Source organism: Falco biarmicus, chromosome 3 (assembly GCF_023638135.1).
Source record: "Falco biarmicus isolate bFalBia1 chromosome 3, bFalBia1.pri, whole genome shotgun sequence".
NCBI classification, from domain to species: Eukaryota; Metazoa; Chordata; class Aves; order Falconiformes; family Falconidae; genus Falco; species Falco biarmicus.
The window spans coordinates 112,189,571-112,214,772 of record NC_079290.1 but is presented as its reverse complement, the minus strand read 5'-3'; the positions used below and the strand labels follow the sequence as shown (position 1 = coordinate 112,214,772).

The 25,202-nt window shown below is 43.7% G+C and overlaps 2 protein-coding genes across 9 annotated transcripts in view; one reads left to right on the top strand and one right to left on the bottom strand.

The window, feature by feature from the left end:
• Positions 1 to 17,804, bottom strand: part of MTOR (mechanistic target of rapamycin kinase) — a 66,878-nt gene extending 49,074 nt beyond the window's left edge. For 2 of the 6 annotated variants that reach the window (XM_056330785.1, XM_056330788.1), the window contains exons 1-26: positions 17,175 to 17,193; positions 16,374 to 16,537; positions 15,892 to 16,000; positions 14,341 to 14,573; positions 13,780 to 13,980; positions 12,889 to 13,023; positions 12,146 to 12,421; positions 11,715 to 11,823; positions 10,700 to 10,886; positions 10,380 to 10,508; positions 9,336 to 9,580; positions 8,943 to 9,158; positions 8,076 to 8,281; positions 7,397 to 7,519; positions 6,961 to 7,050; positions 6,776 to 6,868; positions 6,138 to 6,272; positions 5,671 to 5,800; positions 5,209 to 5,459; positions 4,291 to 4,332; positions 3,162 to 3,248; positions 2,392 to 2,559; positions 2,014 to 2,126; positions 1,444 to 1,606; positions 1,107 to 1,199; positions 253 to 399 (exon numbers count right to left, since the gene is read on the bottom strand). In XM_056330785.1, coding sequence (XP_056186760.1) covers positions 253 to 399; positions 1,107 to 1,199; positions 1,444 to 1,606; positions 2,014 to 2,126; positions 2,392 to 2,559; positions 3,162 to 3,248; positions 4,291 to 4,332; positions 5,209 to 5,459; positions 5,671 to 5,800; positions 6,138 to 6,272; positions 6,776 to 6,868; positions 6,961 to 7,050; positions 7,397 to 7,519; positions 8,076 to 8,281; positions 8,943 to 9,158; positions 9,336 to 9,580; positions 10,380 to 10,508; positions 10,700 to 10,886; positions 11,715 to 11,823; positions 12,146 to 12,421; positions 12,889 to 13,023; positions 13,780 to 13,980; positions 14,341 to 14,573; positions 15,892 to 16,000; positions 16,374 to 16,493 — 3,801 coding nt within the window. In that variant the 5' untranslated portion in view covers positions 16,494 to 16,537; positions 17,175 to 17,193. Of the gene's footprint in view, positions 1 to 252; positions 400 to 1,106; positions 1,200 to 1,443; positions 1,607 to 2,013; positions 2,127 to 2,391; positions 2,560 to 3,161; positions 3,249 to 4,290; positions 4,333 to 5,208; positions 5,460 to 5,670; positions 5,801 to 6,137; positions 6,273 to 6,775; positions 6,869 to 6,960; positions 7,051 to 7,396; positions 7,520 to 8,075; positions 8,282 to 8,942; positions 9,159 to 9,335; positions 9,581 to 10,379; positions 10,509 to 10,699; positions 10,887 to 11,714; positions 11,824 to 12,145; positions 12,422 to 12,888; positions 13,024 to 13,779; positions 13,981 to 14,340; positions 14,574 to 15,891; positions 16,001 to 16,373; positions 16,538 to 17,174; positions 17,194 to 17,731 lie in introns of those variants that run through there. The other 4 variants (XM_056330786.1, XM_056330787.1, XM_056330789.1 and 1 more) reach the window with 4 other exon arrangements.
• Positions 17,805 to 18,102: 298 nt separating this feature from the next.
• UBIAD1 (UbiA prenyltransferase domain containing 1) lies at positions 18,103 to 24,227 on the top strand. Of its 3 annotated transcripts, none has more exons than XM_056330975.1 (3): positions 18,103 to 18,287; positions 18,611 to 19,171; positions 20,085 to 24,227. In XM_056330975.1, the coding sequence occupies exons 2-3, from the start codon at positions 18,649 to 18,651 to the stop codon at positions 20,570 to 20,572; spliced, it is 1,011 nt and encodes a 336-aa protein (XP_056186950.1). In that variant the 5' UTR covers positions 18,103 to 18,287; positions 18,611 to 18,648; the 3' UTR covers positions 20,573 to 24,227. The 3 variants fall into 3 exon arrangements, with proteins under 3 accessions (XP_056186950.1, XP_056186949.1, XP_056186951.1); XM_056330974.1 differs by having other exon boundaries at positions 18,103 to 18,346; XM_056330976.1 differs by lacking the exon at positions 18,103 to 18,287 and adding an exon at positions 18,363 to 18,456.
• The last annotated feature ends 975 nt before the right edge of the window (positions 24,228 to 25,202 follow it).

Below are 25,202 nucleotides of genomic sequence, written 5' to 3'. Positions count from 1 at the left end.
GTCAAGATTATTTCATGGCTATTTGTAGTCTGATAATTCAGCTGCTCTTGTCTTTAAAGTTGCTCAGCACCTTCTAATTTAAAGAGTCTCAGACACTACACTTTGAGCTCAGTTTTGTACAGAACTGGCAACAGAAAAGAGACATAAATAAATGTAGTTCAGATGCACTGGACAAACGCCTTAGATGTGACACAACACCTCCTTTGTTCAGTAGGAGGAGCAAATACATGTTGTGCAGCGATGCAGTCTTACCTTCTGCAGGTTGATGGTACTAACATGTAATTTCTTCATGGGACCTGTTTCCACAGGACCACTGGCCAAAGTTTCTCCCTGGTTGCTTCTCAACATTCGGTGCTGATAAATCAGGGGATCCTCTTCTTCATCAGCAAGAGTATAGCCCTGCGATAAACAGCTTACAGTGAGGATCACACCCACACATACAAAAGCAATTCTCTACAAGCCAAATGGATGACAAGTCAGAGCACCATCCAATCTCACAGCCAAATTTGGGAAGCAATGAACCATGTTTCATTACAGTGATTACACATTATAAGCCAGACAACAGAACTTTTCTATTCAAAGTAACTAACTATTAAGAAATCTTAGCTCCTAGTATTAAAAGCCAAAATAATACATCTTAAAACAAGCACTCTTTCCTATTTGACTCACTAGCAAGCCAAGAACAGCAGTGTGCTTCTTGTCCACATCAATCAAATTGCAAACCAGCTACTGAGTTTTTGAGATGTGGGACATCCTACAGAAAATACTGAGATAACAAGGTCTCCTTAAGTCCTGAAACTATGGAAAAAATATGGTAAATTTGCATTTAAGAACTACTGAGAAAAAAGTAATGACACTGGCTACAACTCTAAGTTCCTACCTAGAATTTGCAGGGATTTTTCTATAAGAAATATTTGATACCAGTTGACAATAATTTTCCCAACGAAATCTCAAAGTCCCCTTAAAAAGCTGTACTTAACACACAAATACAGCAACAACCATTCTTCACTTTATGAGTAACAAAACTGAGTTTCCAACTAAATGTCTCAACGTGAGAACATCCGCAAAATGCCCTTATACAAACAACTATGTATTTGTCAACTCACCTTTACAATTCTGCAGATAAGAACATCGTAACGTTGATGGTTAATTCTGTGTCGCACCAGAACTTTGTTCACCATCGGGATAAAAATCTGGTACTGTACAGGGAAATGCATCAAAAGCTAGTTACTCAGTGTCACCAAGAGCAGTATATTCCACCTTTGTTTCATGGATCTTAAAAGAAACCAATTCTGAAAGTTTGATTTCAGCAACTCCTGAGAGAAGAAAAGTCTCTTTTCTCTAAAATCCAGAATGAGTGCATTACAAGTATTCAACTTTAAAGCCCTGACCTTTGGGACAGTCCCTCCTTCTATGAGCTTTCAAGCCTAAGAAGAGTATTACCTTCTTTCCCAGCTGGAACACCAGAGAGGAGAGGGTGTCCATTGCAGTTGTTCGTAGCTCAGGGCTCTGATCTAGTGTTCGCACAATGGGATGAATAATACGTGAAGCATAATCAGTGAAATCCAGGGACTCTGTCAAGCGGTCCACTGTTTCTAGAGCAGCTCTAAAGTCAGAGCAGAAAGAAGGGAGGACTGATCTCTCATGGCATAAGAGAGGAGAAACAAAGCGTAAAAATACGTGATTCATGCTCAGTCCTACTAGGCATCTATAGTAATAGGAAAAACAGTTCACCAGAACTCTGTTAATGCAGCTAGTACGTGCAGGACAGCTTGTAAGTTACAGTGACTAAAATACTGACAGGTGAGAACCAAAGAGTAATAGTCTATACCCAATAAAAGCTCATAATAGTGCTGTGAAATCCAACCAAAAATAACCTTCCATAATGATTTAACACAGAGAAAACCCATGGAAGGAACTAAGTGATATTTCATTCTACACATGGCTAGGGCAGCCATTGCAGAATTTGAATACCACAGGCAAAAATGAGACTGCAAAGCCACCAACACTTACTTGCGAGCCACCACTGGGACATCTGGAGCATCAAATAACTTTACAATGGGAGGTAGTAACAAATGAAGGTAGTCATCCAGGTTAGCTCCAAAGAGCTGGATCGCATTCAATAGCTGGAGGGAAAAATGAGCTAATGTGACTCAAACTCATGAAAGAGATGCATTTTAAATAAGTCAGTATGCAGCGGAAAGTTGCTTCAACCCTGCACTTTAAACAAAGTGCTATCTGCACCATTTCACACCGAGCCACTGCTGAACTGCACCTATCCCATTTGCTTGCAACACACAAACAAGAAGTCCTGCTGGTGCATGGCACATCAGGCACGCACCTGCCTCAGCAGTGCCCAAATCAACAGAGCTGCTGCAGCTTCCCACTCACCTTGACAGAGACAATTCGACTCTGACTGTTGTCATGCATGAAGACCCGTAACATGTGAGGAATGAGCTGAGGCAGATAAAGTTTGAATTCACCTCCTAGAGCTACCACAATTTGCTCAATAAGTAGAATAATTGTGCTCTGTATGGAGTTGTTCATGACCCAGAAGTCCTACAGAAGAAAAAAAAAGGGGGCCGGGGAAAAGGGAGGAAATTAAAACACTTCAACTGAGCTGTACTAATTACAGGAGAAGCAAATTATAGGAGTCTAGTTTCTAGCTAAATTCAAGATTGCAGGGAAGAACTCTACTTCCCTTGTAGGCTAATAGAAATTGGCAGTTTTGGTCTGTTTTTAAAACAGTCTGTGCTTCAGTGTATTTATAGCTGTTAAAAACAACCTCCAGGCAACTCATTTTTCTAATCCTTCTAAGTGTTTGCAAACAGTAAGTGAAAATGAAGTGAAATGCCACCTATTTATGAACTCCAAACACCTCTTGCTAAAACTATGTTTCTGAAAATAGTAAGTGCACAAAATCCAAGTGCTCAAAAGAACTCAAGCACTAGCAGAACCTAGGGAGCTGCTTTTATTGCAGTTACTAGTAATAATGTATATCACTGTTTCAAATAACATGTTATTTCAAAACACAATTATTACTTCAAATACATGGAGCTCTGCACTTCATATGACTTTATGAAGTAATTGATACTTGACAGCGACAGAAATGCTATCCACCTTTTCTGACAGTAACATGCCAGCTTAAAGATTGTACTCACTCTCATCAGGGTGACAATTTCATCCATATAGGGCCGAATATGACTTCTCACAAAGGACACCAACATCCCTAGCTGCTGGAACAGGAACTGGAAGGAAGAAACAGGTAGTGATCAACGTAGTTTATTCAAGTATCAAAGCAACACCGGCTAAACGGCATTTCACAGGCCAATTGCAAGCTCATTTACCAAACAAATAGCATGCATAGCTCCTACATGCTCAAAATCTGGGGCTAAATTCTTGGAAGCCTCAGCTCAATGGTTTGGGTTTTTGGGGCTGGGGTGTGTGTGCATATGGGAGAGTGGTTTTGGGTTTTTTTTGTTAGCATATTTCCCCCCCCCCTCAACCTGCACCAAAAATTTTGTGAGCTCAAAGCCTTAGACAGTCAAGTATAGAAATAGAGGTTTACGTGTCAGCAAATTTATAGTGTCAGAACACACCTGCAAGCACAAACACCTCAACTACAGAGCTTTGCAATTTAGGTTTGAAGGATGCTTCCAAAAATTTAACCCCTAATCCTTTCCCCCTGCCTGTAAACCAAACTGACACACATTTTAAGATACTCTTTTCTGTACTCTTTCCCATCCCCACCAAGATATATTGGTGAAAAGTTACTGGGGAAGAGAGTTTGGTCCTTGCCAGAAATATAACTTTTTTTTTTTTTTTAAGACAATTGATTATACCATAGAAGTATTTTGACTGTTTTGCAATTCTTTTTGCCCCAATACAATCTTATGCACTCACTCCTGACAATGAATTTACTATTGAGATTGGTATGAAATATTGTGGGTTCAATTGCTTTATCCACAAAGTAATGTAGTCTTTTTTTTTTTTTCTTCCCTCTAGGAAAATGTAAGTTATTGTGTACTAAGTTTCATTTCTTCATGCAGTATTTGAAGACTATGGTGACAAAATACAAAGTGGAGCTCAGAAAAAAAGAGATAACAGATTTTTGTGAAAACCAAGTAAGAAAGGAATAACATCAGCTTATTTTAGTGAGACCAGTACACCTACATTTACCAAAAATGAACATGAGCTCCTGTACTGTGCCTTTTTTTGGTGTAGTGAGAGAATGCTTACATATAGGACAAGGACCTGCCTCCTTTAGGCTTTAAAGTCACGCGTACCCACCTCAGCTCTTCTCCCCAGTACACTTTCACCATCTTCTTTTACCTGAAAATTTTTAAACAGAGTGTGCACAACTGCATAGCTTTCAAGCAAGTTAGATCAGTCAGGTCTAGGAGTTCGGCCAACCCAGGCGTGTGAGGTGTTTTCCTTCCAATCTGAGTAGTAGTTCAGTCTGGGAGAAAACAGCGGTTCTATAGCAGGGTTGGGATTCTGCTAAGGGAGCACCCATCCCACCTATAAAACACAGTACCAATAACTAGTACAAACTGCCCTTCCCACCTCAGAGATTTCAGCTGCCTGAGGAAAAGGCTTGGCAAACAGCAGCTATCTCTGTTTAGGTGAACCTTAAGCCCGTTATTACCTTCACACAATTCTCATTTCCTTCTAAAACTGTAACTTAAGTGGGAAGGAAGAGAATGCACTGCTGTGGAATCACCACCCACACTGCTCTGAATGTTAGCAGACTGTAGAAAATTGAATTTTCCTTCTCACAGATGAGCCAAAGTACGTGGTTGCATCAGAAATTTAAAGAATCTGCCTCTCATTTAATAGTACTGTTTCTAACAGTACATTAATGCAGAGATCACTGAAAGCTCTGGAAGCTGCACAGGCTGTTTTCCTGAACAAGACCAGCTTGATAAAAAAATCAAATCAAACCAAAGAATCAAATATTGGTCTTCTAAGGATTATGCTCAGAAGCAGCTGTTTTAATAAGAACCAGAAAAAAAGTTTCCACTGAATATTCTACCAAATGCTCACAGGAGAGAAAAAGCAAAGCTGAACCTCACTTCTGCAGCATGCTTGGCAGCAACACATAGCACAGCAATGCCCAAAGCCAGTCGCATTCTCTTTTAAAAAATGGATTCTTAATTCAGGGCAGTGGAACAGGAAGGAAAGAGGAGTGGTCCCTAGTACACTCACCTCTCGGATGGCACCATCACAAACCCGTATTACATTAAGGAACGTTGGCATGACCTGGGGCAGGAACTGCACACACTTCAGCCCAAGAGATTTGAAAATAAAGGTGATGGCCTGAACTACCATAGTGTGGTGCTGGGATAAAGATTGGTCTCGGAAAATCCTCATCAGTGCCACCATAGAGACAGCTGGATAAAACTCATCCAGAGGGAGGTTTCCCATGTTCACCAGCATCTCACTGGTACTGTAGTCCGCTAGGAGAAACAAAAGTGTCACAAGCTACATATTAAACTGTCTTGAATACCAGTTCAGGAGTACCCGAGTATTAGGTGAAAATGTGTACACTAATAATTTGTTAAGAAGTGGAGACAAACTACTAACAACAACAAAAAAAAACCAGCAAAAGAATCAAGATCTGCTTGTAGATCCTAAAGTTATTAACTTGAAAGAAATTCAGATGCTTACAAGAATCCTGGCTGGATTTGGACTCTGAGAGGCTGACAGCTGAAGCATCTCGTGACTGATCAATCATGCCAATGTTCACTTTGTGTTTGTAAGGGTCTAAAGCACCCAGCAACCCTAACACACGAATAGCCTAAGAGAGAAACAAAAAGAAAATTCATCAGAACTTCATCACCAAGGCAAAAGTTAACACATGAACCTACATGTTTGGAAATGTCCTGAGGATTAAAGAGAAAAGATCTGGAACTGAAGTGACTGCCTGTAGAAAACATCAACGCTTTCTTTCCATTCAGCTGCTGGAGGCCATTTCACCGACTCAACACTGTCACCCTCTTAATTCTCTTTATTTTACTTCTATCAGCCACAATAATGACGCCCCAACCCCAAATCTATACAGACACATTTATTTGACAGCTCTCTCTGCCCCCAAAACTTTTAGAAGTGGTTGTGTGATAGCTTCATGTTCATACCTCTCTACGGGTGCCCTGGTTCTGCTCAGTCTTCAGGAAGTTCAGAAGCACCTCCAGCAAAGTTGGGTACTTCCTGTATGGTTCCACTACATAACCTGTGCTGGCCACAAGCTGTCCCAGTGTCCAGAGCGCCACCTGTAAAGATCAAGCCCAGAGAAAATTAGTTTTGACCAGGGAATTTATCGTGTCTCCTGATCCATCAGTCACACAACTTCTGTAAAGCTTCTTCGAGCATTTTAGGATCACACTGCAAACCACAGTGCACTGTTTGAAAGCCTCTAAAAAGAGCATTTTATTAATAAGCAATTGTAAAGAAAGTGATAATCAATAAATTGTTAGACTGACTGAAATAATTCCCTCACTCAGAGATACAATTCAAATAGGTATTCAATTCAGCGAGTCCAAGCCTTCCAATAAAAAAGGCTTTTTTTCCCCCCCCTCCCTTCTTCATTTCCTCCAACAACTCTGTACTATGTCACAACAGATAGGCACTGTAATCCCTCACCAGTGTGACCATACACTCCCCTAGAGAGACTCGCGTGATTTAAAGGTTTAGTTTAGCAGCTATGATGGGACACACTTCATTACAGTTTTGGTCACAGCAGATGGCAAGTTTAGCGTGGTTGTCAAACACTTACTTGTCTTTTAGCCAGCAGGGAGGAGTCCTGTAGCATGTCCATAATTATAATGAAGAGCTCATCCACCCACTTCCTCATCTCCAGCCCACTGACCTATTGGAAGACAAAACCCAAAGTCCTTCATCTAGCATTCCCAAAAGCTTAACAACTGACAAGGCTAGCAAAGGTACCTGCAGTATACCTACCTGTGCAAGCTCCCCTATGGTAGCTAGGACATTGTTAATCACCCCTGGATTTGGATCTGGATCAGGATCTTTCAGTTTCACAATCAGTGCCTGGTAGGTGACAGAGGAACAAATAAGAATGTGTTTAGAAGACTCCTGGCTGTACATACAGTACTCAAAGTTACCTTCCTTTTGTTTCAGTCTGAAATTGATTCCACAGGAGCTCATCTTGCATCACAGTGAGCATTTCAACAGTAAATGAAACTTTCATTTCATGAACTTTATGTAAATCCAGAATCAAGTTAGGCTACACTGGCACATACACTCATTACTATGGGTAACATCTACACCAATCTGATTTTTGATGAATCACAAGAACTGCAGCTCCTGAGGGCCATGTATCCACTTGCTAGATCATCTCACTCCAAAGTCACCAAGAAACGTACAGAGACTCTACCTTAAGAATAGGCTCCATATATGGACGAATGAGGCGTGGAGCATTAGAAACAAGGTGACCCAACATCCTGGCGCTTTGCTCTTTAATCCTGCCAACACCACTGTGTTCCAGCTCTGTTAGAATCTGCAGAAAAGACAATGGAAGCATGAAAACCAGGACAATAAAAGTAGGCAAAAATTCTTTGGATTTCTTCCTCTCCTGTCCAACGACAACAGAAAAAAATAAATCTCAGCACTTGTAAAGGGTGTTCTACATTTACACTCCATCCAGTCATTTATGTCTAAATGAAGCTAAAATTAATTATCATAAAACTGATTTGATGGCTCCAAAACCATCTAACATTTATGAAGTGATGCCATCCATTCACCTAAAAGAAGCACAGAATGTTCTTCCTCAATACAGATGCAAAGCACTCCAGCATGACGAATGTGGGGTGAAATAATGACTGATACCTTATTTCCTTTCTAATACATCCTTAGAGCTTCAGTCCAAAATGCTATCACTAAAAAGATAGAAAGTTGCTGAAACCTACTAAGCTGGGTCATAAGTATTTTTCAAAAGGGAGATATTCCCCTACTCTCCCACACACCCACTACAGCTAGATAGTCCGGTTCTTTAACACCATCTTAGTCTCAGTACCAACTATCCCACTTTCACTGCAGGCATCCTTCTTCATTACCTGGATTAACATCTTGCGCAGGAAAGGCATGACAAAAGCAGGATTCATGCTGCTCAGGCGACCCACAGTACAGATGGCCAGCTCTCTGATTTCAAACACTTGGTCATTCAGGGCTACGAAAAGAGCTTGCAAATTTTCCGCCTGGGCAAGGTGAGCATCAAATCGCTCATCCAGAGAAGCCAACACACAGAACCGTATATCAGGGTCTGCAAGAACACATTTGTTTCTCTTTAAATGTAGTAAAATCCTGTTCTTATTATTACCCTTATCCACAGGCAGACCTCAAAAATTCTTCACCTCAGGGAAATGCTGAGAGCTTCCCCAGCATAAGACACTACATCAGCATTCTACGCATGAGAAATGCAGTAGGCCTGCCCAAGAAATGCAGTGCTGCTCAGCACTGCCCCAATAACCAGGTCAGTAAAATGTCAGCCTCTTGCATCTGTAAAAGTAGCACATTTCGAGGCAGTGTACAGAAAACGAACTCATCTCAGGTTACCATATTGCAACTGAAAGAATGAAAAAAATATCAAGTAGGAAGATTCAGCAGAAGGTACCAGACCCTTCCCAAACTACAAAGTTGAAGGCCACGACACAGAATAACAGCAAAAGATGTCTCAGGGCTCTGCCTAGTTCAAAGGACTACCCAGGGCACAGTTTGAGCATTTTGCACTAGTGTTCTATTAATACCTCAAAAATCAAGTTCTGAGAAGAGAAACTGGGAGACATTTTAAATTTATAAAGAATGACAGCTTACGTTAGGGGTAAATATGTTCAAATTCTACCACAACCTTAATATTGTCACCTGCTCAGGTGCTAAAATTAACATGTGGTAGGGGAACCCTTTTCTTGGAACCCCACACTAACCTGGGTCAGTTATTCCAACCACAAGCAGTTTGCTCAGAACATCAGCCACAACCTGCACTGCTGTCTGACTGACCACATGGGCATGACCACTGATCAAGTGGATGGAAGGCGTGAGCAAGCGAGAGCAAGTACGGGCTGCTTCCATCCGGATCTCCTTGTGCTCGCTGTTCAGAAAGTGGTCTGCACAGTGCCGAACAAACTGAGTCAAAGAGTGGCCTAGAAAGAAGAAGATGGGGAATTTAATATGGGTTTACACCTCAATTACTGGTCTTACCAGGGAATAGGAGTTAAAGAAAGTGCTCTCAGAGTGTTCCTGCTACTTCCACTCTGCTCCAACACACTAGCATTTACATCCCAAACCCCTTGGTCCCCTGCTTTGTTATTTCACCTTACCTTCAAACTCAAAGCTACCCAGTGTACGAAGGGCAAGGGTGATGCTACCCACATCACTGGCCTCTGGGATGTTGGTGAGACTAGGGGAGGCAAGCTGGTGGGCAAGGCCCTTTGGCATGCCTGGATGTCGCAGAGGCTTGTGCATTAGAACAAGGGAGAGCATTTTCAGCAGCCCATCCTGGATATCCTTCTTTAGCTGTGGGATCTGACGACTCAAGTCATACAGCACAGCTGTTAGAGCAGGGCTGAGGGCAAGAAGCAGGCACATAGATTAGAACAGAAATAATATGAAGTGCCTATTTCACCTTTTTGTTTATGCCTTTGCCCATCAGAGGATAATTGTGGGCATTCACACATCACAGCAACACCTTCCAGCAGATCACACGGGTCCTTGTGTGAACTCAGGCAACATGAGATGACCTTCATATATGAAGTTCGTGAGCAAACTGCTGGGACTGCGGCACACATTGCTACATTAGGCAATATTGCTGGAGTACTGTTACAAATCTAAGCTTTTTAGACACAAAGACAACTAAATTCACTTCCAGAAGGCAAGATTCATCTAGTCTGAATGGCTTTGTGCTACCTGGATACTTTCTCCATACCCTCCCCATACTAACAGATTCATCATCTAGGAAATTTCCAATAGGAACTGTCAGCTCCAAAGGTGAAAGAAGCCAAGAGCAAATATTCAGTGCTTCAATTCTGCTACCCTGCCAATTTGATATGGCAGAAATCTGCTGGCCTTCAGAAGCTTTCTAAATTTTTGCAGGCTGTTGCCAAATGTGTTTGAATAGTAGAAAGTAAAGGAGATTGCTTTTGAATTCACCAGTTGTTCTACAAAAAGATTTCTTTACACAGAGACCAATGCTCTTAAGCAAATAAAGACACATTAATGCTTAAAATATATCATTCTTCTTAAAGGCCATTTAAAAGCAATAATCTTCCTTCTCAATCTGAAAACTTTCAAGGTCTCATTCTGTATGGCAAACAATGCCATCCAGTGGTTAACAGAAAAACATGCTCCCGTGGCCTTGTACCTACCTCAGGCCCACAGCCAGCATAGGTTCCAAAAGCTCTTTGATGTCCTGCTGAATACTGGGTCCCATGGCTCGAGCCAGCATACTAATGCAGGTGAAGACTGTGGCATCAACCTGCACAGACTTCTGCCTCCTGGAAAGGGACCACATAGAAGTTAATTAAAGAGGAGCTGCTATTTTTCAAACATCGTTCCTCATCCCACTTCTGTGTTACCAGTCTCACAGAAACACCTCTGATTTTAATACAGTAATTTGATCCCACATTGCAAAAATTATACAAACAACAGGTGTTTCAGTTTCTTCCTCTAGCCCTCACATACTTACTTGTGGGCAAAGTCCTTTGGTGGAAGAGCTGCTTTTATGATTTCAAGGACTTTTGGCAGGTAAGCTTGAAACTCAGACCTCACAGCCACAGAAAGCAAACCCAAGGCCTGAAAGGCTGCTGTTCGCTCCTTCTCCTTCTTCACACAACTGAGGACATGATTCATGGTGTCTGGAAGATACTGATCAGCTGCCCACAAGAGAGAACAATACAGATATTGGAACCTGTTTAAGTTTATAGTTACATCACATTTCCAACTAAACCCTTTACAAGTATAAAACTAGCAGACAGCCATATAAAATTTGCCGGCATGAGCAGTGGCAAACACATGTCACCGTATAATAAAATTTTCAAAGCCCAGAAAGCTTTCTTCTTAAAAATATTCACCAAGAGGTATGAGGAAAAAAAACATCACAGCAGTTTTTATACACAATTCAGATCCAAGTATCTTGTTTACATAGTGATTGACTAGAAATTCGAAATAGCATCACAAAGTTTGTTCCAACCCACTTAGAGCAGCTTGGTGACTTGCTTCCAGCTCTGATACTCTCCTGAGCTTGCTTGATAAATCAATTGAACTATTTCAAAGCTGGCAGGTATTTCTCATTTTCACTTGATATTTCCTGGCACATTTAACAGAAAAAAAGGAAGACAACTCTGCTGATAATACTTGGGATACATTGAGTGGGAGCAAGAGAGCAGAGTTCAACCCTAAGTCTGACATACTGAGAAAGTCAAACAACAAAAAGGAGGTTCTATCTCTTGTGGTATTGATCACTGAATTCAGACAATAGTTTTCAATCCTATTTCTTCTTCAGAGCAACATTAAGTCACACTTATAAAATAAAAAAATAAAAAAAAAAAGACTGTCCTCCCACAGAGGAATGTGCTCATCTTACAAGCACCACATTTGTACTGCTGCATTGCGTGCACAAGCTCATCTGGACCAAAGACAGCTGGATAACTTCCAGCCCAATTTCAGCAACGTTTCTAACATCCAACCATCTGTCTTGTCACCTGTGAATGCTGAAGGACGGAAAGCCGCCAAGCGTGGTAGCAGATTGAGAACCGTCATCTGGATCAAAGAATTTTTGCTGGTTCTGCACTTGAGAACCCACTGACACACCTGAAAGGAGACAGATTGGGCTCTGAAGGATGGCCATTGGCAGTAATGCACAAATGTTTATCACCTGCATACTTTAAGGCATTACACCGACATTTGGCTTCAGAGTCCATCAGAAAGACAACTAAGACTGCTTCCAAAGAAAGTAAATCACTTGCTTTGAGACAGACAGTGACAAAGTTGGGATACATACAATTAATGGATTTCGATGCCTCAATTCAATACTAGGCAGGTATTGCCTGCTAAGTAAGGACATGGATAACAACTGCTCTATAAAAACTGGTGTTGTGAATGTTAATATACGAGGTGAAGAATGAACATTTACTTGATCAAACTTCTCTTCCATTAAATCCCTGCAGCATCGACTTTCTACCAACGTAGACTTTGCTGGGACAGGTGAGGTTGCAAAACCCATGATTCCTTGGTGAGCACTATACCCCAGAAGACCAGCCAATGCATTTGACTGAGAGGGCTGAAGAGACTGGAAGCTAGTGAAGGGAGTGATGTGGCGAGGTTTGGTACTGAAGCCCATCAGGTCTTTGCAGTACTTGTCATGCACAAGCTGCTGCTGAGTGATCTCTTCCATCTCCTCTCTAAGGCGCTGGACAAAGTAGAAAAGCATGTTTTTTAAAAAAAAAAAAAGAAAAAAGAAAAAAGTAGTTGAATAAGAGATTCCTAACAGTGCTGCCCAAATCTCCTGAGCAGCAACCTGTATAATTTATATCCAAATGGCTCTAAAACATCAACTAAGCACAAGTCAGCAAAAATATTTGGGTATCTAATATGCAACAGAGTCCTCATTCCATATATTATTCTTTTTCATTGTAATTAACCCACTTAATAGCACTTTCCACCACAGCTTAATACCTACTCACCCCAAAGTTGTTGCTGTTCTCTGACACTTCAATTTCTAACAATCAATGCTCTGACTCCATGTTCAGATGTTTTTTCAGCCCAACAACCCCATTTCAAACACAACAGGGTATTTCCACAGATTGCCAAGTTGCTACACATTGTCAACAATTTGGCAACCAAAAGCCATAACCCCCATCTTGTTCATTTGCTCACCTCTCCCTCCATACTGCTGATTCTCACTAACTCATTGAGGATCAGTAAGGCACCATGGATTCGGTCATCACGGTTCATTCCTTTCTCTTTGGCCAGAGTCTCATCAAAGCCCTTCTCAGCCTCCTCATATGTATGCTTCAGGGAAAAGAAAAAAAAATCTCATTGACTATGCAGAAACAAAGCCTGTGGAAATAAAGTAGTACTGCCAGTCAAGAGCTACTGATGTCCTGTAATTTTCTAAGAGTAGCCACAAACCACAACTGAGTAATAACAGAGTATAACAACACAAAATTCAGATTCACACAGAAGTTCTGGACTCTTCTGCAAAGCATTTTCAACAGCACTAGTCAAACAGCCAGCCGACCATGCCATGGCATAAACTTAGTCAATATCTGCAACACATATCTGACTATGAGGAATCTAAGTTCATAACAGTTGACTGCACTTTCCAAACCTTATTTGATATTATGAAGCTTGAATTCACGTGACAATGGCAGCAAACCTGAGGTTCAGACAAAAGAATCTTTACCTTTTTCACTCATGTTTTACCTACAATAATAAAACCATCTGCTAGTAAGAGATGACAATAGATAGATGATTGCATGGCCATAAAAGTAGGTCAGGCTTAACAGCTGAAGATGAGCTGCAGATAAAGCAATGGATTCTTGGTCAAGTTAAGTGTGTTGCTTACTTTTACAGCAGGCTAAAGGAACTACTCATGTAGGCTATTATATTTTCAACCCTTTAAAAGGGAGGCAGGTTTGTGCTGACGATCAGACATACTGACAAAGGTGACATAGGTTCTTAGCTTAGACAGCTCTTCTAAAAACTGGCACTAGATCATTTGTGTTGCATTATGAGAGGCTGCTTCAAAACAAAGTTATTTCTTACTCTGTACCACTGGGGCTTCTGCATCTCTTTTGGCTCCCGTTGAGTGGTGAGGATAAGGCAAGCTCTTAAGGCAGAAACAGCTCCCTCTCGGATGGCCTGTTTGGGATCCCACACAGCCACAAATATATTGTCAAAGAACGGCTGCACTTGTTGGAAGAAGAAGGTGGGCACACTGATTGCCAGCTCGCGCAAGACAAGAACCTGGAAGTGGGGAGAGAAACAGTGAAAACCTGTGAGGATGAGCACCCATAGACAAACCTCATAACTTCTGGACCATAGTATCACTTATTTAGACTGTCAAGACAGTTTGAGAGCCTGAGCTGTTTCTAGCGCCATACTTTTACAGTTCCTAGCACAATGGTGTCTCAGCCTTCTTTAGTCACTGGGCTAAGGTAGAAGCAATGAAGCAGCACTGCATCTGCCACACGATCATCACCAATTCTCAGACATGGACTGGCAGCCATTCCAGAGCTTTTCCACAGCTTTCTATGCACATGTCCTACCCCTTTTAACTAATCCTGTTCCAAAACTGGTTAAGACAAAAAAAAAATAATCACTTACAGCTGCATGTCTTCGACCTTCATTCCTGTCAGCTCCCAACCATTCCAGAGCTCGTTTCACCTCAAACTCCACATACTCAGCTGTGAAGGTGTCACCAGCCATTGCAAGCCGTCCAATAGCCTTGGAGGCCATCTCCATTACAACAGGGTCATTGGATGGCAAGAGATTCCTCAGGTAGTTGGCAAACCTGCCAATACGGGTGGCATTACCTCCTTCAACACCGATAAGACTTGCTGTAGAGAAAGAGAGCAATGCTGCAGATTTTCCCTAAGAGTCAGTGAGGCACAGTAGGTAAACCCTGGATGAGAGTTAGTATTCCCCATCCATTCCTTAGATTCCCGTTAATGCCTCCTAAACTGCAAATCCACAGAAAAGAAAAATAAATCAAACAATAGGAAAAGGCCAGCATTCTTTCAAGCCTGAACTTGTTAAGTGGGCAGGAAAACACATCCAGCAGCTTCACAGATTTTCCCCATTTTTAATTTAAAAAGAGAGAGGAAAAAAAAAATCCACCCTGGGATCACGGACTCATTCCCAATAGAAAGGCATCCATCCACATGCAACTACTATGGCTGGTCCACTTCAGTAGAGAAATCAAAGACTGAATGGACCAAGAAAATTGCTCTCCCCCTCAGCCCTAGAGATGGTCTCTCCTGGCCAGGGTGGAAGCACATTGGCAGGTGGTGGTGTTGCAGAAGCTTTCACTGCCAGTGCCTGGGTTGTACCTGCTCTGTAGATAAAGAGGCCATCACTGTCCAGGGTTGTCAAGCCGGCACCTTTCAACAGCACTAAATTCACAGAAACAATTTTAAAGTGATACTGTCAGCTTAAAATCAGATGTTGTCAACAAAGATTTCTCTAGCTCAAGGGACTTCCGCTGTTTTTAAACAGGTTGGGATTGGATGATTTTGTCTGTGAGCCTAAAACATAAGCACCTCCTATCTGTTTTTTAAAGAAGTAACTGCTACAATACAACCTACTCGCTTGGAAGGCAAAGTATTTATGTGAGCTGATTTCCCTAAGAGTCAAGATGCAGGCAGCTCTGCCATGTTACAGCAAAAGCACAACCAGAGCAACTGATGGAGCAGCTGATCAGAATCAACACAGAAGCTATGTGAGCCCCTCCCAGGGATGGAAGCTGCAGTTATTGAACCAGGTAAATTTAAATAACAATAATCAATCTCCCTCAGACAGAAGAGAGTTGAGAAAGTCAGCCCACCCTGATACATACAGATGGACAGCACAAACTGTTCTCAACTGAGCTCAAGAACAGATTTTTCACATGCTTAGCACTCACGTTTGATGCTTGACTCCCAGAAGAGCTTAGGGCCCATTAAGCATCAGGTTTTCAGTCACTCTCAGCACTCAGCAGCTCTCATGTTGACAGTTACAGACAGATTTTTCAGAACCCAGCAACTAGCACACACCCAGCATACTGAGAAGTCAGACATAAGGCCCCAATTATAAAAGCTCATGCCTTCTGAAAATCTGTCCCTAAAGATAGATGCGTGAAGAGAAAACTCACCAGAGGTATGAAGCACCTTCACTCACCTATAGCCAGAATGCCACCCTTCCTTTCATTTGCATCAGAGCTAGAGACTAGCTCAAATATGTGATGGTTCAGCTGATCATAAAACCTGGTAGATTCTTCCTGACTCATCTGTAAAAGCAAAAAGTTCAGATCAGCTTTCAGCATTCTTTCCCTCCTTTCTGCCCCCAGAGCCTCCATAAAGACAATTTCTCTTTAAGTGACCTAAGAAGCATTAAGTCAACCATACATTACAAGCCCAAAACAGTATCTCTTATTTGTGCCCTAGATGTGTCAAGTTTATTTATTCCGGCACTTCACCACCCATCTGTGTCACCAGCGCACTCACCTCTCATACATGCTAGGGCAAAGGTAACATCACTGTTATGCCCCCCCTCCTAAGACCAGCTTCCATAGTCCAAAAATTTCCATCCTCAATGTACCAAGCCTGTGCCCTACACTCATGTGATAAACAAGGATAAATTATCTCGTTTACAGCACTCACTTCACGGAGCTCCATGGTGACATAATGCTGCAGGTCCTTGGCAGCTTTTGCCCTTGTCTCTTCACTGCGACTCTTCAAGCCATTAGCAAATTGTTGGAGAATGGACACGGTGCCTGACATGATGGTGGAATGTTGGGGCTCGGGGGCATCAAGTCCTGTAACTTCTTCAGAGAGACATTTTTTAATTTTTTTTTTACTGCTTTTAGCTACTAAAATCTCTGAGTTTCTTCCTTAATGCTGCCCCTGCTGTTTCCAAAACACACATCCTATCACATGCAAGGATGCTGTACCAGTAGAGCATAAAAAATTACAAGTAACAACTATATTCCTTAGGCCTTACAACCCTGTGATAAAACTGCATCACCGCCCCCAGCCTATTTGCTCTCTAGTTCCTTAAATACCAAAATACACTCCAGTAGGTCAGGTGCCCAATCCCATGGTAATCTAAATCAAGGGTCGTGCAATAGCTGAAAAATAGCAGGGTCAGATTAGGGTCTGCAATTATCCTATAATAAGTAAGCGCAATCATTCCTGTGATTATATCATAATCATATCTGACTCCTCCTTGAACACTTTCATCCAAGTTTCTCCACAGAAATTCTAGCACGTCGCTAACACAAGGAAGGCTCGGCGCTCAGGGCCTGGCAAGCGCTACATTCTCCAGCAGATATTTAGAGACGGGAAGTCTACTTATAGCAACACCCATCATTGCAACAGGATGTTTATTATCGTAACACGTAACCAAACATTCTCGGGAGTCTGTCTTTATGTGGAAAATATTTTAGAGGCTTGGCCCCCTACCCCGATTTCCAGGTTACATAAACCCAAGCCGAGCGCTTGACAGCAGGGCCCACGGCGACACAAGCCACCAGAGCTTCAGCGCCTTCCTCCCCCGACACCCCCCGCGCTCCGCCGCGGCCACAGCGTGCGGCGGTCCCGGGCCCCCAGCGGCCGGGAGCCAGGGGCAGCACGCGGCCGTCGGCACCCTGCACGGGGCTCCCCTCACAACCGCGCCGGCAGCCGGGGGACGTGCCCGCCGGCGGGCGGGAGCCGGCAGGCCCGAGCCCGGGGGGTGCCCGCCGCTCCACGGGCCGGGGCGCGGGAGGGGGGAGGCGGGGCGGGCACCGCCGCTGGGGCGCGCGCGGGGTCTGAGGCGGCACCGCTGCGGGGGCTGGGGGCGCTGGGGAGGCCGCTGCGGGCGGGGGGCGGCGGCGGCACAGGGCCGAGGCGGTGCCGCTGACAGGGGCCAGCCCGGCGGGCGCTGAGGCAGGAGCGCGCAGGGAGGGCCGCGGCAGCGGGGCTGCGGCGGGAGGGAAGGGGAAGGCGATGCTGAGGGGAGGCTCCGGACCCGCACTCACCGCCTCCGCCCCGACCGCCGCCGGCTCCCCCGCTCCGGGCCCCGCGCCCTCCCCTCCCACCGCGCCTGCCGGACCGGCGAGCCGCCGCTGGCCAATAGCCTCCCAGAAGGGCTTTGATGGGCGCCGCCTCTGAGCAGTAGAAAAAGAGCAAAAGGGAAGGAGCGCGCGCAGCTCCGCCCCTTCTCCCAAGGCACCGCAAGGAGAAGCTGTCCCCTCTCGGCCAATCGCCCAGCCAGCCGGGAGCGAGTGGCGATACAGCTGACCAATGGAAATGCTGGACGTGCTCGATTGGCGCAAAGTGAGCGCTAGGTCCACCTTCCAGTCGCCGGCTGACTTCCGCCCTCCCGCAAGGCCCGTGCGCCATGTGCGCATGCGCTCTGTGCGCAGCGCGGTGCTGTGGGATACTGCGCCGCGCCCGATGTGCGGCGCTGAAATGCGTCCGGCTGTCCGTGACAGGCCGGGCGGAAGGCGAGGCCGTGTCCAGTTGTAGGGGCGTTCCGGCGCCGCAATGGCTGCGTACGTGTGCGTGCGCCCTTCAGAGTAACCCTTCGCAGCCGTACGTGACGACGTGGGCCGTTTGATGTTTACGGCGGGAGGCGCTGGCGTTCCGCTCCGGTGAGCGGAACGCGCTGGGGCGGCCGCGGGGCAGCGGGGGCGCCGAGGTGGGGCGGCGGCGGCGGGCGGGGCGCAGGCGCGCGGCGGGCCGGCGTTTGGTACGCTGGCAGGTGAGGCGGGCGGGCGCGCGCGGCGGGCCGGGGGTTGGCGCGCTGGCGGGTGAGGCAGACGGGCGCGCGCGGTGGGCGGGAGGGGGCGGCGCGCGCCTCCCCTCAGGCGCGGCCATGGCGGCGGCGGCCTAACGCGCGGCCCTCGCCCTTCCAGGTGCTGCTGCTGCTGTGAGACGGGGCGGCGAGGAGAGCATGGGGCCGGGGGACCTGGTGCAGAAGATCAGCATTAGCGCTGAGAGCCCCCGGGGGAGCGAGAGGAACGACGGCGGCTCCGCGCTGGCGGGCGCTGAGAGGGGCGCCCCCGGCAGCTGGAGGCAGAAGTGCGCGGCCTACGTGCTGGCGCTCAGGCCGTGGAGTTTCAGTGCCTCACTCACTCCCGTGGCCCTCGGCAGCGCGCTGGCATACCGAGCCGAGGGAGCGCTAGACCCAGGGCTGCTGGTGGGAAGCGCTGTGACCGTCCTGGCTGTGCACGGAGCCGGCAACTTGGTGAACACCTACTACGACTTCTCCAAAGGCATCGATCACAAGAAGAGTGATGACAGGACTTTGGTGGACCAGATTTTGGAGCCTCAGGATGTTGTCCGGTTTGGCGTCCTCCTTTATACTGTGGGCTGTATCTGTGCAGCTGGGCTGTACGCTGTCTCGACCCTCAAGCTGGAACACCTGGCCCTGATTTACTTTGGAGGACTTTCCAGCTCCTTCCTTTATACTGGAGGTAAGCACTGCATCCTGTTTGCCGTGAATCTGAATGTAAATGCGACAGGATTAGCTGACTTAGCAAAGGTTTCTAGAAGACGCAAGTGATCTCTCTAGTTAACTGCTGTAAAGATATTTGGCGGTTTTTCCTGGGGTACTGGTACAGAAACTTCTATTCTTTGCCATTGATTATGGTGGTAAGATGTGGGAAGAGGCGCACACCGAGTTCGTCAGTTGGAAAGTGGCATTGGGACATTGTTATTTATGTATATGGCTTTAGATGCTCATCAGAACTCTTGCTGAAACTTCTTGTGATGTGACTCTTGTATCCCTCAGCAGTATAGCAGTGGAATCTATTAGTTTGTTTTGCAATGTTTTGTTGTTATTCTCTAGATGGGGCTTCATTGTGAATGTAGAACAGTTTGCATTCTTAATAAGAGGAGTATCTTTTTAGTATTTTCCTGTGTTGGGTAGATTCAGACATAATTATTAAGAAAAGAAAAACAGTCACTTCCAGACTGTCAAACTTTCAAATAGTTATGTTAGTTTATTTGAAAGAATCTTGTCGGTTTTGCATTTTGTTCTGAGCATTGCATATATTTCTTCAGGATCAGGTTCTAGCATGCCTGATCACACTAAGGAGTATCTTTTTCTATAGGTTTCAGCAGAAATAGGTACTCCTGGATGTGAAGATGGGTATTAGAACCTAGCCCTTAGTTTCTGTTCCATTGTTCAACTGGAGAAATTCAGAAGATGTGTTTCCTTTATTATCATTGGGAAAAAAGAGATAAAATGCTTTTTGGCCATAGCTACGTGTGTGTTGGTCGTTTTACAATATTTCTATGGGAAGGGTTGCTCTGTTATATTATCCATTCTCTTCTGTCATTTGAGTTTTTCACGATACTTCATTTTATTCTTGTGTCTTGCCACAGGAATTGGATTTAAATATGTTGCACTTGGAGACGTGGTGATCCTGATCACCTTTGGGCCCCTGGCTGTCATGTTTGCCCATGCTGTGCAGGTTGGTTATCTGTCTGTCTCGCCACTGCTCTACGCTATCCCACTAGCTCTCAGTACTGAGGCCATCCTGCACAGCAACAACACGCGAGACATGGAGTCTGACCAGCAGGCGGGTATTGTCACCTTGGCCATCCTCATTGGCCCTGCGTTCTCCTATATTCTCTACACCGTGCTGCTCTTCTTGCCCTATTTGATTTTCTGTGTGCTGGCCACACGTTATACCATCAGCATGGCGTTGCCACTACTCACCATCCCAATGGCATTTTCACTGGAAAGGCAGTTTCGGAGTCAGAGCTTCAACAAAATTCCTCAGCGGACAGCCAAACTCAATCTCCTCTTGGGGCTTTTCTATGTTTGTGGTATTACACTAGCACCAGCCGGTGCTCTGCCCAAACTGTAACAAGAGCTGTAGAGTCAGGCCCCACAATTCGGTATTAATGCTGATTAACTGTGGGTGATGTGTGTATGTGACCCATTATGGACAGTGGGAAGAATGGAGAGACTGTCTTGAGCAGTTGGTTATCTATGAGTTTGATAATTTCTGGTCTTGGTTAACTTGTACGACAGACCACTCAAAAGTGATTTGTCAGTTCTTCAGAAGGAGTGAATTGTGCAGCTTTGCTTCAAGGAAGCAAGGAGATGTGAGGACAAGGAAGTGTTTGAAAAACCTAATCCTTCTGCCACTGAATTCTTTCGCTGTCAACTCAATGAAAGTGAGATTGAGCCTCAAACACAAACTCTGTTCCCTTCACAAGTGCGGTGATTGATTGCTCTTACAACTCCTTTTCTTGCCATGGTCAGGGAGTCCAGTGGCTCCTGTGTGGTAAACAGAAAACACTGCCAAATGTTTCGCATCACAGCAACGTAGGTGCTATTACTTCACTCCCTTGTGAGCATAGTTCATCTGTTGTATGGTTTAATCTTTGTTGTGTTTTTTTTGCCTAAACAAATTTTGAGCTTTCATTTCCAAGCCCCCTGAAATGCATCAGATACTAATTCATTAACGGTTGCTTCTGCTTGGTCTTTATAGTCTAGAAATTTCAAAGTTATGTATCTCTGTGGGATGTTGGTGCTAAAATGCAGCATGAATAGCCCACTGTACAAACTTTAAGCCAAAACCAGTACATTTATATTCTGCTACGAAAGCTGAAGCTGTAAATGCAAATTATGCAACTGAAAAGCCCTCAGTGCATAGGAAAACAAGTGGTTTCCATTTTTGCATTTGCTTAGGATTTATTCTCTGAATGACAGTCTTGGAATTAAGGGGGAGGCAATAGACAGGGTGCCAGATTTCTCTGGCATGGATTAATGGATACATAAGTGGAAGAACAAATTCTTAGTTTAAAAAAAATCAGTCTTTTTTCAATTGTCATTCTTTGGTTATTTAGCCACTCAGAGTATTGGAGTTGAATGTCTTACCATAGGAAGCCCAAAAAGAAGCCCAGTTGAGCAAAGCAGAAAGGTACAGAATTAGAAAAAAAGAAATGGGGATTATTGCATTGGCTCTGCATAAAAAAATTAAGACTGGAAACAGGAAGAAAGCATTTTTGTTAACAAGATTTTTGCTAATGGAGTCCAGAGTTTGTGTGACTGAATCAGATTTACATATTGTAAAGTTCTCCACCTCTTCCCACACACACCCCCCTCTTACCCTGGGGTTTTGTTTTCTTCTGCAGATCTTGCCGCTTGATACTCGCGTAGACATTTGGAGAACTGATTGTTTCAGCAATTGTGTAGCAGTGTGAAAAATATGCCAAACGCAACCAGTGCAAAGATTAATTTGATCCATACTATGTTGCACAGTGGCAACTGAATTCTTTTCTGGGTTGAAAAATAAGTTTCCTGTGTGCAGGAAACTTTTTTGGTGAAAAGTTTGTTCACAGGAGCTGTGGGAAGCTTCAGAGGAATTGACAGAGGTGTTGAGCTAGAGCTGCTAGTGCCTGAAGCACAACTTTGCTTTTGAATCAAGTGGGAGTGTGCTAACCACTATATGAAGGGCTTTTAAATGTGAGCAATAAACTAGCAATAAAGTAGCATGGTGTTACTCTGCATCTGTCATAGGTAAGTTATACCCTTGTGGTGTTCATCTGAAAGTGCTGAGTATTATATTAGTGGGTTGTACTGACAGTAGTAGAGCTGAGTTGATGGTGCAAGATTACATGGTATAGCTATTTAAGTGACTTTTTATGGCTTTGTGTTATCCAGTGTTACCTGCCTCTTGGCTTCCTCCTTTACAGCTGCACTGTAGTCAACGGGAAGGATTCTTTCCAGATATATCTTATGAGCCACAGTTTCATCTTATTAAAATTGGGCAAATGATCTCTCTGACTAGGCACAAAAGAAGAGATGGACCTCAGCAACTGTGTGCTGCTTTCTACATTAAATACTTGTTTAAGTTAGAAACATGAGAAGATGCAAAAGTTCAGCTCAGCTGGATGGAGGGAGCTATCCAAAAGGTTTTGGAAACTGTTTTCAATACACACACAACACAGTATCTACTGTTACTTCTTTGTGGACCTTACAGAATAAAGAAGAGTCTTGCTACAAGACCCACTTCACTTTTCGGCAAAGCAAAAGCTGTTCTGGGGATATGGACTTAGCTGGTGAATCTATTAACCTTGCAATTGGGGATATGTGAGTTTATTAGGTTAATCCCAGCATAGCTTTGTTGCTACCTTTTGTAGCAGCCAAGTGCTTCATTTTATGATAGCTTGTTTTTGTATAGCTATCGGTTTAAAAGAATGGATAGTTACCGTTTTTTATATTCCTTCTACGTAAACTAGAGTACTCAAGTGAAATTCCTTCAAGTAACTAATACTTGTATCATATGTTTGCTAACTGTAATTGTAGTGGTGGAAAGATCCAGGCTGTGATCATCAGTAGTGTATCTGATTGTAGTTGTATCTAGGCTACCCTTTACTAGCAGGGAAAAGCCCCCTGTGTTGGTGTCTGCTTACTGCTGGGAAAGACCCGTGCTTTTTGTTACAGACATGAAGGAAGAGCTTACCAGTACAGGTATATGTTTGTGGAACACTTTTCAAGGTGAGGGGGATTCAAAGCATTTTAGTAGTAAGAACGAGATGAAAATTTGGTAACTCCTTGCTAGCAGATGGTAGTTGCCTCAATTCCCTGTCTGTGAAAAACAATATCATTCCAGGCTCTTAAGGATGTTAATAATAAATAACACATTCTTTACCATGGCTTTGAGGAAGTAAGTTACCTTCTCTGTGTCTCAGAAAACAGCTGATTTTTGCCTACCTCACAGGGATGCTGAGCCAACATTATTGTTATAAAGAGCTTTGACATTAATAAGTGCTTTATCTCTGTGTACTTCCCCAAAAGCATGTTAGTACTAGAAAACATTTTAGGTATGAACTAACCTAACAGGTGACTTAACCAATGTAAGTAGACCAAAATAATCTCCACATAGACATTGAGTGGTAAGAGAGGTTCCTTTATTGGTCTGTTATTTGATAAGGACGCTGGGTTTCTTTCCCTACGCCTCTCCTCCATGTCCCAATGCTACGTTCCCTGCATATAAACTTTCTAGACTCCTTTCAGGTCTGTCTTGGTGAGCTTGTTGCGATGTGATGAGTCTATGCTGGTAGATTAACAGATCTGTAGCCCATCTGTTAATGTGTCCTAAAGCACCTCCTGGCCTTCTTATCTAATAAAGTGTCTGAATGTCATTCTGATAATTATGCCGTGTTTGATTATTTCATATCACTCCAGTTGTATTTTTGCACATGTATTAAAGCATCCTTCTGGAAGAAAGAGGGCCTTTGCTGTGTTTATAGTATAAGTGCATGAAAGATCGTATTATTTTTTTTCTGTCTTAAGTGTCCTTTTATGAATCGCATAGTCCTGTCTTTCCATATCATCAGGTAAAAAGTTCAGTGATCATCTCCTACTAATGGCAGACTTCAGAGTAGTTCCAGTGTTTTCATCAGAGCAGAATTTTCTTTGTAGTTTTCTGTGCCATGTACTGTTCAGCATTTGCAAGGAGGTTTCAGCTGAACTTTCAATCTTCTTAATAAAGATGGACTTCATCCTCATCTGTGTGGTCTGCTATTCTTCCAGTGCCATGATCTCTGCTCCTGACTTGTAATGATTTTGTTTCATTGGGCTGTGAGGGCATAACGCCTCCCTTATATGTGTCATAAATGAGCCTAAAGAATGGTTTCAAGTTTTTCTGTCTTAGCTGCTGGTGCAGTCTACTATAAAAATGTGCATGCAATTAGCTTAAGGAGACTTAAGTCTTATTTGTCTTACATGCTTTCTGGCTCTCTTTTTTTTTCATATGTGGTTAAAGTGGTTTGAACAGTCCAGAGCGACCTCTTGGCTCTGCCACCTCTATTTTATATATATCGTATATATAATATATATATAGCATATATATTATCATAGCTGAAAACAGATAGCAGAAGACTTGATGTGTGAGGGATTTTTGAAACATGATGATTTCAGTTTTTACTTCTGGTTTAAAATCCACCTGAGTAGGAGAGAATGAAAGTTCTTGCAGTAAAGTTTAATGACTATAAACCATTGTGGAGCTAATGTTTTACCTGCAACACTCCTCCTATCATTGCCTGCTTTGAAGTGGTTTCCTCTTTGGGTTTGCAGGTTCTATGATTGTGAGACAGCTAGGCCAGGGAAATACTTTTCAGCTTTTCTGTGGTACAGAGTGGGCCCCAAGGTCATAGCATTTGGAGATAATTTTAGAGAATAAAATGCAGAATAGTGTGGCATCTAGATACACACGGGCTGAACTCAAGAATCCTTCCCAAAGAAATTTGATAAAGCTCTTTTTCTGAATCTGTAGAAACAGTCTGCTGAGTATCCTTTAGCAAGACAGCATATTGGGTGTTCTGTTACTACTGTAATCGTTCTGCACTTGCTCTTAAAACACACTCTAATTTTGCCCTGGTAGCAGGCAGTAGTCAACTTAAACGTATTTTAAAGAAACTGGACCCCTAATACACAATATTGAGAGATTTGAAATTCGTGCAACAATGAACAGCTTTTCGTCC